Source organism: Protomyctophum bolini (assembly GCF_963924005.1).
Source record: "Protomyctophum bolini genome assembly, chromosome: 9".
Lineage (NCBI taxonomy): Eukaryota > Metazoa > Chordata > Actinopteri > Myctophiformes > Myctophidae > Protomyctophum > Protomyctophum bolini.
Window position 1 is genome coordinate 24,661,599 of NC_137870.1, and position 18,204 is coordinate 24,679,802.

Sequence of the window (18,204 nt, forward strand, 5' to 3'; positions counted from 1 at the left end):
GTTATTTTATACATATAGTCTGCTCCGTTGCTTACGCAGTCTTGTGTTTTCTTGCAATCTATTCACCACATCCATAGATAGCAGCTGTGACACTATGAAGCTGTCCCAGAAAGCAACGCTGCATTTTCAGGAAGTGAATAGATCTGGTCTTTTTTTCCCCCGTTGTTGTTGTTGCAACTTGCAAGTGATGTTGGCATGGTTGGTTGTCAAATGCCCCCTCCCACCAACTACACCAGTATTTATGCCATCATAAACTGTGATGGAGAACTTCCGAGGAAGAAGATCAAGCAGAAGGACCAACAACAATCATTAAGACAGGTGACAACCTTTAGAGTATATTATTTATAACTATGCTCTATGGTGACAGCAGCTGTGGCTAGTTAGCCATCTAGCTTTGGCTAGCCATCTTTATTATGGAGAAATACTCTGTTACAAGTAATCGTTCTTTTCACTTAAAATTCTAACTCCTCACAGTCTGTACATCTGTGTAATATGTGCCTTTTTATTCTCTTCCAGGACGTCCCAACGGTCCCATGCAGACCATGATGTACCAAGCAAAGCTTCGCAGTTATCGTCATCGTAATATATATTTCAATAAACAATTGTCATTGACTTGTCCATGCCTTTTTTATCTGTTGGTAGTTTCAAACGTTGCATGTACTGTATGTTCTCATATCCATTCTCATATCCATACGCAACATCCTCCGTTGCGTATGTATTCTTGCGTCGATTACGTTCGACTCTGCAAGGCACTTTAGTCATGTTCACTTACCATGTCCCCTCCCTTCATCCCTTTTTTTAACAGCGTGGCTCTGTAGGAGGCGAGCTGTCTCATTTTGGTGCAAGTGTCAGTACACTAATGAATAAAAACATTGTGTTCAGACTCAGAAGAGTTAAAATAACTTTGTTTAATTGAACTAAATTAAGTTTAAGAAAAGTTTCACAATCTGCCAAACAACACTTTTGGTAAATTACTTAATCCATCCGTCAGACAACCTATACAGTAGTTCAGTGGAAATACACAGCCTCAAATAAATTGACATTGGATCCTCGCCGCGTTCTGTCCCCTTCTGCTGTCACAAACAGCGGATCGATGTTTACTGTTTGGCAGGCTATAGCGGGAAAAACTTTGGACACATTCCAATCAGTTAGTGGCAACTTGTTAAAGGCACCTTGCCGGAAAGGTAAAATAAACTTTTCCTGAGCCTACTTTTTGCGAGATGCCGTGCCATTGAATGCTTGGTCCACCGTGGAGATGTACGAAATGTAGATGATTATCTTCACTGAGAGGAGAGAAAACATTACTGAACCATACATGTTCCAAAGGAGGAGGGTTACTGCAGCACAATCTATTTAACTGTATTTTACCGTCTGTACACTTGTCTCTGCTATACGATTAAAACCTGTCCATTGGGTAATGGACAAAAACAAACAAAGAAATAAATCCATTTGTCTCCCTCCTTCTCCGCGATGTACCTTCGCTAAAAATGCCGGGACAGCGCTCCACACGTCCCAAACTCTTCTACGTTCTGTCTCCAAAACTATGGAATGCACTTCCCATCACAATCAGAACAGCAGCCTCACTCCCAATCTTCCGCCATAGTCTGAAACCCTGAAAACTATATGCATAGTTTCAAAGATATTCCATTGTGACATTCTTAGCTTACGTATGATTCATGATAACTTAAGTCTACTTCATTATAACGCGCCCAAGTCATGTAAAAGGGGTTGGGGAAGGGGAATCCTCGCCCCTGTGGGTCGAGACTTCCCCCCCCCATGCTTCCCTCCCCCACCCCCTCCCATGTCTGAGGAAGACGTTGAGGGTTGATTTCACCCAACACCATAAAGCACATGCAGTAACCCTGGTCTCTACCCTATTCCATGGAGATATGGAGATAGGGAAGCCCACTTCTGCCACTGAGTAAAAATAAAATAATGCTTGCACTTATTGCACTATAGCTTGCACAACTTGCAATGGGGACTTATAAAACAACATTCTGAGAATCTCAAAATAAAACAGCATTCTGAGAATCTCAAAATTGTTTTGAGATTTTCTTTAAAAGTAAGACTTTTTTTAATTAATTCAGTGGTGAAAATGAGCTTCCATAGCTTGAACCATAGCTGCACTGAATCCAAGTGTGTTTGGTCATTGCACAGTCCACGTTGCTCTCTGTGGCTGCTTGGATAAGATATGTGAGACAGATCATTAATTCTGGTACATAGTTAAAAATTGGAGTGGAGAGCCTCATGCTGTCCCGCTACCTTACCCTGATTCATATCTCCCCCCTCTTAATATCTCTCTCTTCCTTAGGGGTTACTGGCAGGGTCTGCTGATGTTATGAGCTCATTCAGAGATGTCCATCTGGCTAGGACCTATTCCAAACACACTCACGCACGCAGCATGCACACACACACACACACACACACACACACACACACACACACACACACACACACACACACACACACACACACACACACATCTCACTCGGGCTCTTCTGGGAGCTACACAGCATCTCTCCACATGCGCTGTGTGGTGTATACATACTGTATATGAGAACGTGAGTGTGAGTTACTATGATTATGGGGACGGAATGCTCTGTCTCTGTCATTCTAACGTTGAGTGTGGCAGGTACACATTCCTTGCAGTAAATAGGTAGGTGAAAACTGTAGGTACTATACATGGTCCATCCTACTGCATGTTGGTCGCAAAATCCTCGCCCTTCTTGATAGAGCCCTTAAGCTCGCCAATGGCGTCGGCCAACAACTTCTCCTCAAAGGCGGACAGCTTCCTTAGCCCGAGATTCTTTTCAATGCCATTCTTCCCGAGGAGGAGTGGCGTTGATAAGTACTCCGTCTCTTCTGACCTGACGAACGCACACTCCACCACGTCCTCTTTTCCGTTAATGGCTTCCAGCACGGAGAAGGTAAAGCGGGCCCCATGCATAAGCCATGGAGAGGGTGGCAGCTCCAGCTTTGGCCTTCACCACCTCGATAACAGCCTCCTGGATCCTTACAGTCAGGGCCTCCAGCTGGTCAGCAGAAAGTTCTACTTTATGTGTGCACTGTGAGATAGGGGGAATGATAGGGGGAATTTTTTCCCGCATGGCCACTGAAAACTGGTACATTGACGCGTGCTGGGTCGAGGCCCTTGAGCTCTGCAACAAAAGCATTTGCCCTGACAGTGTCAAGGGTCGTCACAAGCATCAGCTAGGGTGGCCACAATGGAGGCGTTGGTGCTGAACAGATCATCGCGAGTCATGTCTGGCTTTCTCGGGACCCTGGCAGGGATGACCACCCCGTCACAGCCTTGAAGGGCAGTGCCGAGCTGGTCAGGCCCCATGTGGCCCGTGACCTGGGCCCTGGTCTCAATGTGGCTGAGGTCGGCTGCCACACCCTCTTCAGCAACAGGGACAGCGGCTGGCCGATTCCGCCTGACGCGCCTATAGCACAACCACTTTTGCGTTGGCGTTCTGTGACAACGTGGACAGGCCCTGCAAGACGCACATCGTGGGTCTCACTGCGCAGGAGGACATTCTTTCAAGATTGGTTCTTCTACCTACTAGAATCAGGACCTGCTGCAGTGGTGTACAATCAGAACTTAAACGGCAACGTCTGCCCATGACGGGTGATTCAGAGATAGCTTCAAGTTGACTAACAGCAGAGTATTGATCTTAATTATTCCTGTGTGGTAATTGTTGAACTCTTAGAGGATGCAGAACACTGAACCCTTGTGGGAGGTTCCAGAAGATATTCTTGACCTGAAAATGTGCATCTTATACTGTCCGACTGCTTGCTCGAGTTCCTTCCATCCACGTATCCCTTTTGGTAAAAAGTAATGTATGTATAGCATGTATACATGTATGAAATCTGAAACCTATCTTAATTACGTCACCATCAACAGCCAATTATAACTTAAGTGTATACTTGTATACATAACTTGTATACTATGTAACTTGAAAGTAGTATACTGTGGTCAGCTGGACCGAAAGTAGTACGTATGTATGTAGGATGGTCATGGTGGTCATATTCTATAACTTATAAATGGCTGTTGATGGTGATGTAATTAAGATATGTTTCAATGTCAGGTGGGTAAAAGGTAATTTATGTATGTATACATGTCTAATCTGAAACTATACTTTAAGACGATGGACGCCAAAACTCCTCTCAACCCGTCAGATGACGGGTTAAGATTTAACGCCGGAGGTCGCCATACCCGTCAGATGGCGGGTTGTAAGGGTTATATCAATACCAAGCAGCCGAAGCTCAACACTAACCTTCCGTGCTGCCCAGGCTGCTAGACAGCGCCTACGTTCATTGATCCTACGTTCTTCCCATCGTGAGGATCAATGCACTCATTGTCGTCATATTCTATAACTTATAATTGGCTGTTGATGGTGACATAATTAAGATATGTTTCAATGTTGGGTGGGTAAAAGTTATGTATACATGTATGTAATCTGAAACCTATCTTAATTACGTCACCATCAACAGCCAATTATAAGTTATAGAATATGACCACCATGACATCATACATACAATACATACCACTTTTGATCCAGCCGACCACAGTACTTGCGCGCTCTGCTTGCGCAAGTAATTAATTAATTCATTATATTCAGTGCTGAAGATCAAAGTCACTTGTTTTCCTCTACTTGCGCATTTGTGTGTGCATGTGTGTAGTGTACAGCTAAATGTTGTTTGACCAGGGCTCACCGGTTGGTATTTACAAAGGGACAGGCAGACCTTTAGAACAGCCATATCAAAATGTCAGACGCTAGATAAATCACTGTGTGTTTATGCAAGTGTTTATGTATGTGTGTGTGTGTGTAGACAGGATGACAGGACTGAGAGATCGAAATTGTTAGAGGTGGCAAGGGCATCACGCATACACAATGTCTCTCTAACACTATCATTCTCTCTGCATTATTCAACCTGTTGCCCTAGAGATGGGGCAGTTTTTCAATTTTCGCAGTCTTGCCTCAGCCCTGGCAAGTGTCTCCCCCCCACCCTCTCTCTCTCTCTCTCTGTGTACCTCTGTCACCGATGCTAACATGTCAGTGACAACTAAATAAACAGGCAAACGCAGACACCTTTTTCTCTCTAGAGGGATCTGACAGTTGTTTTAACGTCTATCGTTCTTCTGTCCATGCTCTGTCTGTCTGTCTGTCTGTCTGTCTGTCTGTCTGTCTGTCTGTCTGTCTGTCTGTCTGTCTGTCTGTCTGTCTCTCTCTCTCTCTCCTTCTGTCTATCCAGGTCTTCTATCTATTTTTCATTTTGTCATTCATGCTCTCACAGTGACAGTGACAGACTGAAATTTTACTGCCATTGTTGCCAATCGTTTCTCTATGCATCATTTAACTTGTTGCCTTTGAGATGTTTCGTGTCTCCTCCCCAATATCCTCTCTCTTTCCCTTCTCTATTGACATTTTTTAGCTTCCATCTTTTTTCTTCATCTGCCCCTTTTGTCTTTCTGACAGCCATGAATTCTCACAGGCTATATTTACACAGACACGCACGCACGCACGCACGCACGCACGCACGCACGGACACACACACACACACACACACACACACACACACACACACACACACACACACACACACACTGCTGCTGGCAGTGCTCTATTTTCTGCAGCCCTTCACTGTCACCATGGAACAATGGCACCTGGGAAATGCATTCCAAGATCGGAAACACAATGACGCGTATCCCTCTGATCTGTGTTCTGGGAGTTGGAAGAGTGATAGAATGCATGTCAGCTAATGCACACACCACACACGCAGGCACGCACGCACGCACAGACACACACACAGATTGTGTTCTCATGTGATTTGATCTTTCAAATGAATTGAATGAGAACAGGGATTTGATGCCAATAACTGACACACACCCTTTTCCTCAAAACTTCAAACTTGAGGATAAGTAGTCAAGGACTTTTTGATTGATTGATTTATTAACAGTTTGCAGAATTACAGTACAGTTCAATTACAACTCAATACAAAAACTGTTAACTGTGAGTGGACGACACATTACGCTTGTTTACAATAGGGCCCACCATTCGGCCTGGTGGAGACAATTACAGAATAACATGGGGAAAGTAGTATCGGGAAATATGCGATAAAGTTTAGCTTATGTTTCCATGTCCATAAATATCATATGCACGCCACAAAGTGTGATTTTTTAACTATTTTGAAACATTGCTAAATGGTAAATGGTGCATTTATATAACACCTTTATCCAAAGCACTTTACATAGATTGTGCACACACATTCATACACTGATGGCGGAGGAAACCATGTGCAAGGCACCAACCTGCACATCGGGAGCAATTAGGCCGGGGTTCAGTCTGCTTAAAGGATCGGTTCGCCACTATTATATGGCCTTTGTCATGCTTTAGTATGATATCCGTTCATGAAAACAATAAAAATATTTACATTTGGCGAAACCGCTGCGGAGAACGAGTCATGTAATGAGCTGAGGCACGGTAATATAATTTCCTACAATACCCACAGTGCATTGCGCGACAGACAGAGAGGCAGTGAGGCAGCCCCCAGGAAGCTGTCATCTGAAAGTTTCTCGTGTTGTTTAGAGTTGACTTGAAAGCGATAGAAGTAATAATAATAGCTAATATTTAGCGGTTGTAATAGTAACAGCAGTAGTGGTGGTATAGTAGTTAGTAGTCTCTGATAGTAAGTAGCGTAATAGTAGTGATTTCGAACGTGCGCAGCGTCGGACTCGAAATTCCACTGGCTGGCTTTGTTTTTAGAAATCGTTATGAAGTACAGATGCAATCCCAGCTGTGTGAACCACTTTGGGTGTGCAGTGAACATTTCACCAACGCAGATATCTTCCAGTTCAACCGCAATCTAATGGAAGAATTGACGCGGAGCATCATCATCGTCGAAGCAGAAGTTGCAGAACAGAGGTATGTCATTATTGTCATAATAAACTAAAGCTACAATGCTGTGTACAGTACACCAGACACTGAATGAATGGCGATTGCATTACAGGAGGAGACCACATGCATTTCCTTTCAAAATACATGGTTGTTGTTACACGTGGTTGTTGTTGTGATGTCTATAAATTAATTTGACATACCGAGTGTCTCTGATGCTTACAGCATTATAAAGATTTTGTTGCTGTTTGTAACTGGAACACCCTCCACATAAACGCCACCATTTTTCCTAGCTCTGGTCCATAGCCTCAGAGTAAGGCTATGGAACAGAGCTACATTTTTCCATATCAAGCTGCAAACTACAAACCAAACATAAAAGCATTTAAAACCGGGAAAGCATCTGTATTTGCATTGGCTATTCAAAAATAGCAGATATACAAGCTCAGTGCGTCACTTGGAGTTGGTGCCGTGCTGCGAGCTTGTACATTTGCTACTTTTCAAATGTTTTGCTAAAATAAAAAACCTTATTGTTTACCATATTGTCTCATGATTGGTCAGAGGCCCATAATTGCATAATACTTTATTTGTTGCAGGAGCTGAGGTCTCGGTGGCTGTCTTCAACTCAAGAGATGAATAAGTGGCTTTCAAGGAACTCCCAAGTATACAGTATATTATATAGATACAATTTACTTTGTATGTTGCTATTGAACACAATCTGGATTGATAAAAGAATGTGATCTCATTTTCAAATATTAGACATGTACTACTCCTAAGCCTTTACCAATATTGTTGTGCAAGTACAATTTTAATTCTGGACTTTTACTTGTAACAGAGTATTTTTATATAGCAATATTGATTCGATCCTTTTTCTTCTGGGATTCTTGCACACTGTCCGATTTTTGTAATCTGAGTAGGAGGACAAACTTTGCCTGTGTGGCCTTGTTTTTTAAACCTTATGTTACAGTACAATAAAACACATTCACTGACATAAAGTCACACTTATTTCCATTGTGGTCTTGTTTGTATAAACAGACATGTGAATGATTTGTATCACGGTGGCCTTTGATGCAATATTGACAGTTTGAGCCTCAGAGTATTAGGAATTGGTCAAAATGTATAAATACAATAGGCCTACATGAGAAAAAATAAAACAAACTTGACATCAAATCAACTATCTTTTAATAGTACTGATTTACATAAATCTATAAAAACAGGGGTCTATGGTTGAACTGGAAACTAACAAACTACATGTACAATCATACAAGTGCATTAGTCAGAGGTCACTGAGGCAGGTGGTTCTGCATGATGACATGTCGCTGGAGCAGCTTCTGGCCAGGACAGGAGACGCACATGCTGTGGTGAGACAAGAGTCAGTAATGGTGAAAGCACTAAATGATTACTGGAATGGACGACTGAGTGTGTAGGCTATGTGCAGTATGTTTCATGTGATGTACACTTGGGTATTGGACTGTTAAGATTACCGTCCAAATTAGTAGGTAGGCTACAACTATATCAAATATCAATGATAATAATAAGCAGACTTGGCAACCTGACTTGTAGAAAGTATTCACACAATCATGTTACCAAGATTGCCTTTTTTTACCTTTAGAAATATTGCATGAATCAGAGCCTGTCAGTCAGTAGATGATGCAAAAACACTGATCCATGCCCTTGTTTTTTCTGGGCTCGATTACTGCAATTCTGGACTGCAGAATACTGCCAAAGAAAACAACGGAATCTGTGACCTTCCAACCTACATGACTGCCTTCTATTTCAATGTTTTATGCCTTGCGTTTTTCTCTCCATTGCTCTGTAAAGCACTTTGAGCTGCATTGCATGTCATAAAAGTGTGTGAGACACAGTAGGCCTATAGTATAAATGACAGTATATTTACTACATTTTACGGGACTTTGGTTGACCACTGGTCTTTGTAAAAGCATATATAAATATGTGAACCTTTATTGAAAATGATATTCCCTCTAGTTTTCTAGGGGGTCAAACTAAATACAGCAAATACAGTAATGTGCTTTATGTATGAAGTTTGAGTTGAGTATGTATGGCTCACCATCAGTCCATCAAAGACATCTTCAGCTTCATCAGCCTTCTGTAGTACCATCTGGGCTGACCTAAGTGAATGAATGGACACAGGTATAACACTTGAATGTTTACATTGCTAACCCTGAAACATACGAGCCCATGGCTAATACTGTACATTGCTTCAGATGACATGCCATACATACAGTTTTGAATTGAATGAATGAATAGAAGATGTTTGGACCGAAAAGTTGTAGGCTGAAGCCGTGCCTATATCCTCTGACACTTATGTAAACAATACGGTGTGGCGACACACACACACACACACACACACATATAAGCTGTAAATACATTGAACACTTACTTAAATCTGAATGTCCCTCTTGGTCCATCGGGCTTCGGTTGCAACTTCCAGTTTGAGGCATCCTGAACGCATGTCCCCACTTCTCAGTAAAACAGTCAACACTATCTGGGCTTTTCCTGGGCAGAAAAGTTTGTGTGTGCGACGTACTGGTTCAGGGAAAGCTACTAGCTACTATAGCTAGGTCGCTCCAGCAGGCATCAGTCCACCCACAGCAACTAGCAGTGCCAGTGTTGTCCCCGTCAATGCATTCCTTCCTCCGTATATTTCTGGTTCATAATATAACGACCCTAACGCAGATTCTGCCAATATGTATTTAAAATTATCTCGTCCAAAAACTCCCATGGAGTAGCCATACTGACTTGTTGTTGTGGAGTAGCCACAACTCGTTGTTGTTGTGTAGGCGAGAGACCGTGTCCTTCGCGGCTAGGCTAGCTACGGCAACCCTACCTGTCCAGTCCCTTGTAGTTTCTGAGAGCCTACCGAGGGTCATCCACTTACGTCACTTTGGGACAAATACGTAAGTGGACGACAGCTTTGAAAGTGCGCCCACGGAGCTACAGACTACCAATGATAATACTCCGGGGTATTTTAGCATATATGCTAATGATAAAAAACACACAGATTAGGTTGAATAGTGGCGAAGTGGTCCTTTAAGGACATTTCGACACTAACTCTGGCACTAACGTCTTGTCTGAACTACCATAAGAAATCAGAGGGATTGGGTGGATTAGGCTTCTGCTGTGAACAACCCGAAGCCCTATTATACTGTCATACAACAGTGTTGCACGTTGAAAGTAGCCGATCTACTGTACAAGCTCACGTCATGTCAGCTTAAAGATGTGCTAATATCGGTCTGCAACGGCGTCGTGAAACATAGCAGGTATGATCCCTTATATCCTCCCTGCCTCCTTGAGTTTTCTCACCAGATCCTCTACCGTCTCCACCTTCAAGCCGGCCTTCCTCTGGGGAGGCTCATCCACTTTCAACACCTCCAACCGTGAGATCATGTCAACGCTCAACTCTGCCGGCTTCACGTTAGCTATCATCTTCTTTTTGGCTTTCATGATATTGGGCAGAGTGGCGTATCTGGGTGTATTGAGTCGAAGGTCTGCAGTCACCACTGCAGGTATATTTATCATAATGGTCTCTTGTCCACCGTCAACTTCTCTCACCACTTTCACTCTTTCTCCCTCCAACACCACTTCGGATGCAAAGGTGCCTTGAGGCCAGTCCAGCAAGGCAGCTGTCATCTGACCTGTCTGGTTACAGTCATCATCAATGGCCTGTTTGCCAAGGAATACGAGTTGAGCCTGCTCCTTCTTGGCCAGAGCCGCCAGGATCTTGGAGACCTGCAGGGGTCCGATTGTATTGTATTCTTCTGCCGATGTCTCCACGTGGATGCCACGATCCGCCCCCATGGCAAGGGCAGTACGGATGGTCTCCAGTACTTGTGGCGGCCCGCAACTGACTACTACCACCTCCTTAATCAGCTTCTTCTCCTTGAGCCTGACCGCTTCCTCCACAGCGATCTCACAGAAGGGGTTCATCGAGTGCTTCACGCCATCGGTGACCACACCACTGTTGTCTGCCTTCGTGCGAATCTTGACAGCATAGTCAACGACACGTTTAACACCTACCAGAACGCGGCCAGACATTGCAATCGTGTATTGCTTAGCTGTGGTGCTCCGGTGTTAAGCACAGTTGTGTTTATGCTCGCATCACTGTAATGTCAATATGATGTCAGTCTTGCCCAAATGAGGAGTTCGATATGACAATCAAACTGGCTCCAAGCACTCATAGAAACCATATTTTAATGGAGTCATGGTGGTTCCCCGAAGCTTCCTCACCTCGGCTTAAAGTTACCCGATGACCAGCCCATCATCATTTCTGTTCATTATTCGTTTTCATTCATCGTTTCATGCAGTCTTCATTCTTCATCATTGTATCCTTGACCATCAGAACACCAGCACACCGTGCTGGTTCCGTCTGAATACCTGTGCACACATCACATAAACTAGAGTAGTACCGTCTGAATACCTGTGCACACACATAAACTAGAGTAGTACCATCTGAATGCCAGCGCACATCAGAGTAATACCGCTTGAATACGAGCAGGTACAGTACTCAAAGTATAGTATAGTATAGTATCATCTGAATACCATCACACACTCATCAAACAGAGTAGGGCCTTACTTTGTTTGCAAGATTAGCCTCTGGAACACGCAGGCATGCGCGTGTGCACACACACGGACAGCGATTCTAGAATGACTGTCGCGGAGGATGGAGAAAGTCCACAAAGTTTATTTACTTAAGACCTATAACATAAAATTCAACTTTTTCAATTTCTTTTGTGTTTTTGGGGCTCCCATAAAAATGTGTTATATCCCCACAAATAACCAATTTTGAACAATCATGGCTTTCATATCATATGGGTGCTTTAATGGAAATTGCTCTCAGGAACAGATCAACTGATTTTGTCCTCATCGTGATGTCATCAATGTCACCCTACTACAATTCCTCATCTTCTTCAGTCTTCAGTTCCAAATTTGCATTTCCACTTTGTTTTATAATTTCCACCATTGTTTATTTTCCAAGCTGGCATGGAATGGAAACAAGCCTATGTTTATCTAGCATCAGTATTATAATGACTCAAATATTAAATAATCTGCATATCAGCACCCCCACCACCTCAGGACATTGTGGTACTGCAGCTAAAACTGCTTTCAAAGTCCAGAAATAAATGACAAGGACTGGTTATATCGGAGTGGTGATTGAGGCAAACCATTAGAAGGGACATAGACAATATGATATTAAATATTAAAAGCAGTTTTAAAATGCATGTCATTTGCGCTTTAAAGATAATGCATGAGTAAAGCAGTTATATATATATTTTTTTAAATGAGAAAACTTAGTACCTTGCCTAATAAAAACAATATTGAAATGATAAAGCATAATTGACTAAATATTTGTTTAGTTTTGGGTCTGGGGCCAACCAGTGCATCAATAGGGTTGGGTCTTACCTCCCTTTCATCAAAATCTTCACAATAATCTTCAACCTGTACCATTGGCTTTGATCTGGCTGATCTCCTGACAGGGGCTGTGGTTTTATCAGCCTTCTGTTTTGACGGAGGCCTGGTGATGGTTGGACTCCAATGCACACCATTTTCACCATCCATCTCCATATCAACAGCCTTGGGTTTGGAAGACAATTGTTCTCGTCCTGCCATTTTGCCCCTGACTGGAGGCTTCAGAACCTCATCACAGGTGGATCTCTGTGTCGGCCCTTCGTTTGGCCTAGACAGGTCAATCCTTCCCTGGGCACCGCTGGCCAGCAAGTCCCTAAGTCTGTGGTAGTCAGGGCGTTCCTGGTACCCCAGAGATTTGACATACAGTAGGAAATTGGCAAACTCATCCGTACTGGTTCGACTCGGAGACAGCTGCTGGACTGAGCCTGGCAGGTTATCCATCAGCATGGCCTTGGCCTCCTGGACCTGTGTTGGGTTCTTAAGAACTGCACCCCAGGGAAGAGTTCCACACAGCCAGTGAAGAAGACAGAAGCCTAGAATCTGGAGGTCCCCACGCCTGGATGGAGCGACTCCATTGTGTGCGTCCAGGCTGGTGTATTCGATGGTTCCATTATGGCCCTTCTTTGGGTTCTCCTTGTACTCTTTATGCACTCCGTCAGGACAGTACCTGTAGGACAGGCCATAGTCTAATAGGTACACCTTGTCAGGGTCTCTGTGACCCAGCATCAGATTGGCAGCTTTGATGTCGGCATGGACATACTCATTGTCATGGATGTACTCCAGCACGTCCACCAATCCTCGGCCAAGTTGTAGCACTGTCTCCTTCTTCAGCCGACCTCCAGTGTGTTGGCTGGCCTTCTGCAGGTCGCTGCCCAGGCGGTCCATTACCATGAAGCGGTACTTGGTTCCATTGTGATCGGCCAGCCCTGATCCCCAGTAGGCTGGGATCCCCAGAAAGTCTAGCTTCCTGCTTCTTGTCCATTTCTGTATGCTCTCTTGCTTGGCTGCCCTCTGGTAGAACTTGAGCTCTGAGAATAGGGGCCCATTCTCGTGGTACTCAACTTTTATGACAAAATCACTGTCAGCTGCCACAGGTGTGTCCACATCCCGTGAGGCCAGATAGATCAACCCAAAGCCTCCTTGGCCAATGACCTTTCCCAGCCTCCATCTCTTCTTTTCTGTGTCAGTGACTAGAAAGCCTTCTGGGAGTGGTTTAGGCAGAGCCCTTTTCCTTGGAGGTGCCATAAATCTTTAGAAGTGAGGCAGATGTCTGTTAAAACATAGGCTATATATGTATCTCTGTATTAACTCTTCATCTGGCACTGCTGAAAGCAAAACAAAACTTGATTGGTGTGGATGCCCTCCACTGCATTGCCTAAATGTTGGCATTTATCTAAATACGGACAGCTGTGTCCTCCAAATGAATATGGACACCTGCGTCATGCCAAATATGGACATTTATATCGCAATATATAGTACTGTACATCATGGCTAGAAGACTTCTGAACACAAACCCCAATAAGCCCCAAATAGTCCATAGTCCAATACATAATATTGTATATCCTTATGCTATTTTGTCTCAGCTAAGATGTGGAAAAGTATTGCGCTCACAGTGCTGGTTATTCAGGCCACAATCATGTGTGTGTTACTCTTCAAACTTTTTGGTTGGTATGTAGTTTGGCAGCTTTTCCTGTCCAAGTTCAATTTTCTGCGTGAACTGCAGACCTAGACTTCATTGTACCTTCTGATAATATTTCTGGATGGAACCATCTCAAGAATGGGCAAAGGATTGTTCAGCCATAAACATGCAAAGAACCATAAAGAAATGTTAAAAGTCATGGATCCGGTGCATGTTTATTTTGCCTCTCTATCCTGATTAGATAAAATAGCCCTAAAAATGCATTTTCTGGATTCATTAAAAGCTGGAGAGACATGGGACTCCCGTTACTGAACAAACACTATAGCAGTGAGTACTATCACAATATAGATCTTTCCCCCGTTCCTCTCTCTCTCTTTCTTGCACTCTCTCCCGCTAGCTCTCCCTCTCTCCCACTTGCTGCTTGCAACTTCACCGTCCACAAAGCCGTGCCGACGATACGAACGACCTCCATAATACTCGAGGAAAACATAGGTCCCTTTCATGTCCGCGAGGAATATCACCTAGCTAATACTAAGCATGTGTTGTATGGAGAATATAGGTTGCTACCTTCAGGAAGGAGATATAGTGTACCAGCATACAATAAGGTCAGACTAAAGAGGTCCTTTGTCCACCAGTCGACGTTGAGGCTTAATCAGGAGTTGTAGTAGCCACGGGGTAATCTAAGCGGTGGATATTCCACTTGTCTTCATGTCTTTATGTATGTAAATTGTCTTGTTCTTTGTGTTATGTCAAATGTGTGTATATATGTTCTGCATACTTGGCTGCTGGGTCGCAAGACAAATTTCAGTGTGAACTGACAATAAAGTACTATATCATATATCATATCATAACATCCATTCTGTATTTATTCAATACACAGCCTTAACGCTGTGAAACGCAGAGAAAACGAAAATGTGAATATCAGACTTCATGTGACCTGTGTTACAACTTATAATTCAATACTAAACATATGTTGACAGTGGTTGATGGTGAATTCACCCGGAATGTGAGAGATACTTACAGTTACAGTATGCTATCATACAACAACGGATCTGTGTTTGACTACTGTAGATTAGAGCCATAGCAAGTGATAATTTGGGTGAATACATAACACTATAAAAAGGTATGTACCGATGAGCGGGACACACTTTAGCTCAGTGGTTTTCAACTGGTGGTGGGGGTTCCAGGTGGTCTCCAGTTAAAGTTAAATGATGGAGAGTTGGTAACCATATGGACCCTTATAGATCTTTAACTCTTAAAAGAGCTTAAAATGGTTTCATTTTACACTCTCAAGGTGTTCAATTATTGTTAAACAGTCTACAACCTTTGACCTCTCCTAATGGTACCATATCAATACAGCATGGAATTGTGGACAAATTGTATCCAACGACAACATAATATCCTGTCGGTTTGAGAGGCTGAATTTCATCAAATGGTGGTCCGTGGCTTAAATACTGAATAAATAATGGACCTTGATATGAAAACCACTGCTTTAGCTAACAGACTTCAGCTTGGTCCAAGGAGTTGTGCCTCTCACTTCTAAGGGCTGATCATTGCAGAAGATGTGGTTGCACAAGTCCTCCAGAGGGGGCTCTGGATCTGTAGTGGCAAACAGTGCTGCATCTTCAATTTCTTTCTTGACCTCTGCATCAATCCCCTTAAGTTCCTCCACGCTGGTCATATTATTGCTCAGCATGCGGTCCTTGAGCATGGAGATGGGGTCAGTCTTGTTGCGTACCAACTGGATCTCATCACGAGTACGGTAACTGACACCGGGATCACTCATACTGTGTCCATGGTAACGGTAGGTCTTCAGTTCCATGACGACGGGACCCTTCCCCGATCGGCAGTGATCGGCTGCAAATTTGGTAGCTTCCCTGACACCGAGCACATCCATTCCATCTACCCGGAGGCCAGGAATGAAGCCACCCCTCTTGTAGTAGTCAGTGCTGGCGGAAGCTCGTGCTGCAGAGGTACCCATGCCATACTCGTTGTTCTCACAGATGAAGATGACAGGCAACTTCCAAAGAGCCGCCATGTTGTAGGCCTCAAAGATCTGACCCTGGTTGGCTGCACCATCACCATAGAGGCTGACACAGATCTCGTTGTTTCCCTGATATTTGCAAGCAAGGGCTATACCAGCTCCCACAGGAACCTGAGCTCCCACAATACCATTCCCCCCATAAAAGTTTTTACAGTACATATGCATAGAGCCTCCCTTGCCCTTGGCAATTCCTCCTCTCCGACCAGTGAGCTCGGCCAGGATTTCTCTGACTGTTCCACCCCTGGTGAAGGCGTAGCCGTGGGCACGATATGCCGTTATCAGGTGGTCTGTTGGGTTAATGCCTGCCTCGATACCAACTGCACATGCTTCTTGGCCGTCGTACAAGTGACAAAAGCCCCTGATTATCTTTTGCTTATAGAGCTGGTCAGACTTCAGCTCCATGCGCCTAATGGTCTGCATGGTCTTGTAGTATTGCAGACCCTCCTCGCGGGTCAGGGCCGCCTGGACAGGCAGGGCCTCTTCAATGTTGTGCACATCACATTTCTTTACGTCAAAGGTGGCCTTAGGGGTAAAGGCAGCACATGTACGTGCTGACATGACCGCTGCAGTGCCATTCCCCTGAGCACCTGCTCTCATAACTTTTGAAATATTAGCCAGCATCTTAGATATGATGATTCTTACTGGATCCAGAGTTGACGTCTTCCGTCCGTCGTAATGGAGAATGTGTTTAGGGCAATGGCAGCAATGACTTCAAGATGTTGAGTCAGAGCACTTAAGCTGAAGTGATCTCATGGACTGTGATAGCTACTCGTAAGGGTTCTTTTCAGAGATTTTGCTTTTCCTTTTATATACTCTTTTATACTCACATCGTCACACTCATGTCACACTCATCATCACTCAACCATAACCATAGTTCCAAATACGGCTATGCCCAAAAATGGAGTGTGTTGTTGTCCAACGTTTGTTTAGAGCACTTTCAGCAAAAATTGTTTTCCAGCCAAGTCTATGGACTTTTAATGTTTGTTTAGAGCACTTATGACAACGTGAGATGTCATGTGGCCAATATTATACATCTTGTGTCTGGTTTGTTTTATACAATAACATAATGTATTCATGTCTCGTAACATATATAAGTGGTAGTGAATCTGCAATAAATGAAAGTCACAGTGGGCTCCCAGCTCACACGGAAAAAGAAAGAGAAAAGAATACCTTCATGATAATTTATAAAAGAGGTGTAACGGAAATGTATTATATGAGCTTGACTTCCAGGTGTGTTGTTCTGGCATATCAAAAAAAAGAGAGAGCCAGATAGATGTCATGACGAGGGCATGGCGGAAAGAGATTGTTCCTGCTCTTGATGATGTCAGCTCTTGTCATTCATTGACAAGTGATAAAACAATCCTGCAAGTTGCAAGCACAGTTCCCCACAGTATAACATTGTGTGGCTGAAGGGAGAGGGGTGTTATAAAGGACTAGTTGGTTGGGAGTAGTGGTTGATTAATGACGAGGGACAAGTCCCCACCCCATGTGTCAGTCTGTCTTTAGACAGCAAATCTCCTGCACTGTTGGCCCAAATATACGTGAAACTGTGCACATCGACGTGATCCTGGTGGCGATATAACAGGCTAATTTGCATTTTTATCTATAATAATAACTGGACAGATCCACATGGAACTTTTCACACACGTTCCCTAGAGGCCAAAGGAAAAACATATGCCCTGCATGTTTCACATCTACCTTTTATAGCGCACCAGGTGGCACTATCAATTTTTTTATTATTAGGATTAGGATATTACTCCTACGGATTTTGTCCAAACATCACTCAATTTGATACGCTCTGAGGAGCACTTTTTCTATGGTGAGGGAAAAAAAGAAAGAAAAACTATTTTCGGTCTCCAGGCAGCAGTTAACTGTACACACTCTAAGTAAAGAGCAGGTTCTATTCATGTATGCACCCTATATGTTACTAGCATTGTATACAATAGGGATGGAGAGCGTAGTTGATGGGTGCTGCCGGGAGAACAGGTGTGGACCCTGTGAGCCTGTGCATTAATCCGGGCCAGCTTAGCATGCTCTACGAAGTTTGGTATAGCAGATTTAGTTGGGACAGTCAGGTTTGACAACCTTACATAAAATGTTATTTTGCATCGTTTCCATTAAAGAGGACAGCCATTATTCAGTACTGAAGGTCATCAGCAACCTCTTGCGTTGGCACAAGGGGAAAGTGGGAAACCTGGGGA

At 43.6% G+C, this 18,204-nt stretch overlaps 3 protein-coding genes, 1 long non-coding RNA gene and 1 pseudogene across 5 annotated transcripts; all 5 read right to left on the reverse strand.

The window, feature by feature from the left end:
• Positions 1-2,692: 2,692 nt before the first annotated feature.
• Positions 2,693-3,536, reverse strand: LOC308321785 (malate dehydrogenase, mitochondrial-like; annotated as a pseudogene). Its single transcript has one exon. The product of its transcript is annotated as a malate dehydrogenase, mitochondrial-like (transcript).
• A 4,461-nt stretch (positions 3,537-7,997) lies between these two features.
• Positions 7,998-9,845, reverse strand: LOC308321538. The gene is made up of 3 exons (XR_013964627.1): positions 9,295-9,845; positions 8,962-9,022; positions 7,998-8,249 (listed from the first exon to the last, which is right to left on the reverse strand). It is a non-coding gene; the product is annotated as an uncharacterized lncRNA (long non-coding RNA).
• Positions 9,846-10,184: 339 nt separating this feature from the next.
• Positions 10,185-10,949, reverse strand: LOC308321533 (electron transfer flavoprotein subunit beta-like; the record flags this gene model as incomplete). The annotated part of the gene is made up of 1 exon (XM_080772469.1): positions 10,185-10,949. One exon carries the CDS (start codon positions 10,947-10,949, stop codon positions 10,185-10,187), a length of 765 nt encoding a protein of 254 aa, XP_080628595.1.
• A 300-nt stretch (positions 10,950-11,249) lies between these two features.
• Positions 11,250-13,565, reverse strand: LOC308321786 (serine/threonine-protein kinase VRK1-like; the record flags this gene model as incomplete). Its single annotated transcript, XM_080772876.1, has 2 exons — positions 11,250-11,288; positions 12,357-13,565. The coding sequence occupies 2 exons, from the start codon at positions 13,563-13,565 to the stop codon at positions 11,250-11,252; spliced, it is 1,248 nt and encodes a 415-aa protein (XP_080629002.1).
• A 1,886-nt stretch (positions 13,566-15,451) lies between these two features.
• On the reverse strand, positions 15,452-16,624 carry LOC308321532 (pyruvate dehydrogenase E1 component subunit alpha, mitochondrial-like; the record flags this gene model as incomplete). Its single annotated transcript, XM_080772468.1, has 1 exon — positions 15,452-16,624. The coding sequence occupies one exon, from the start codon at positions 16,622-16,624 to the stop codon at positions 15,452-15,454; it is 1,173 nt and encodes a 390-aa protein (XP_080628594.1).
• Between the last annotated feature and the right edge of the window lie 1,580 nt (positions 16,625-18,204).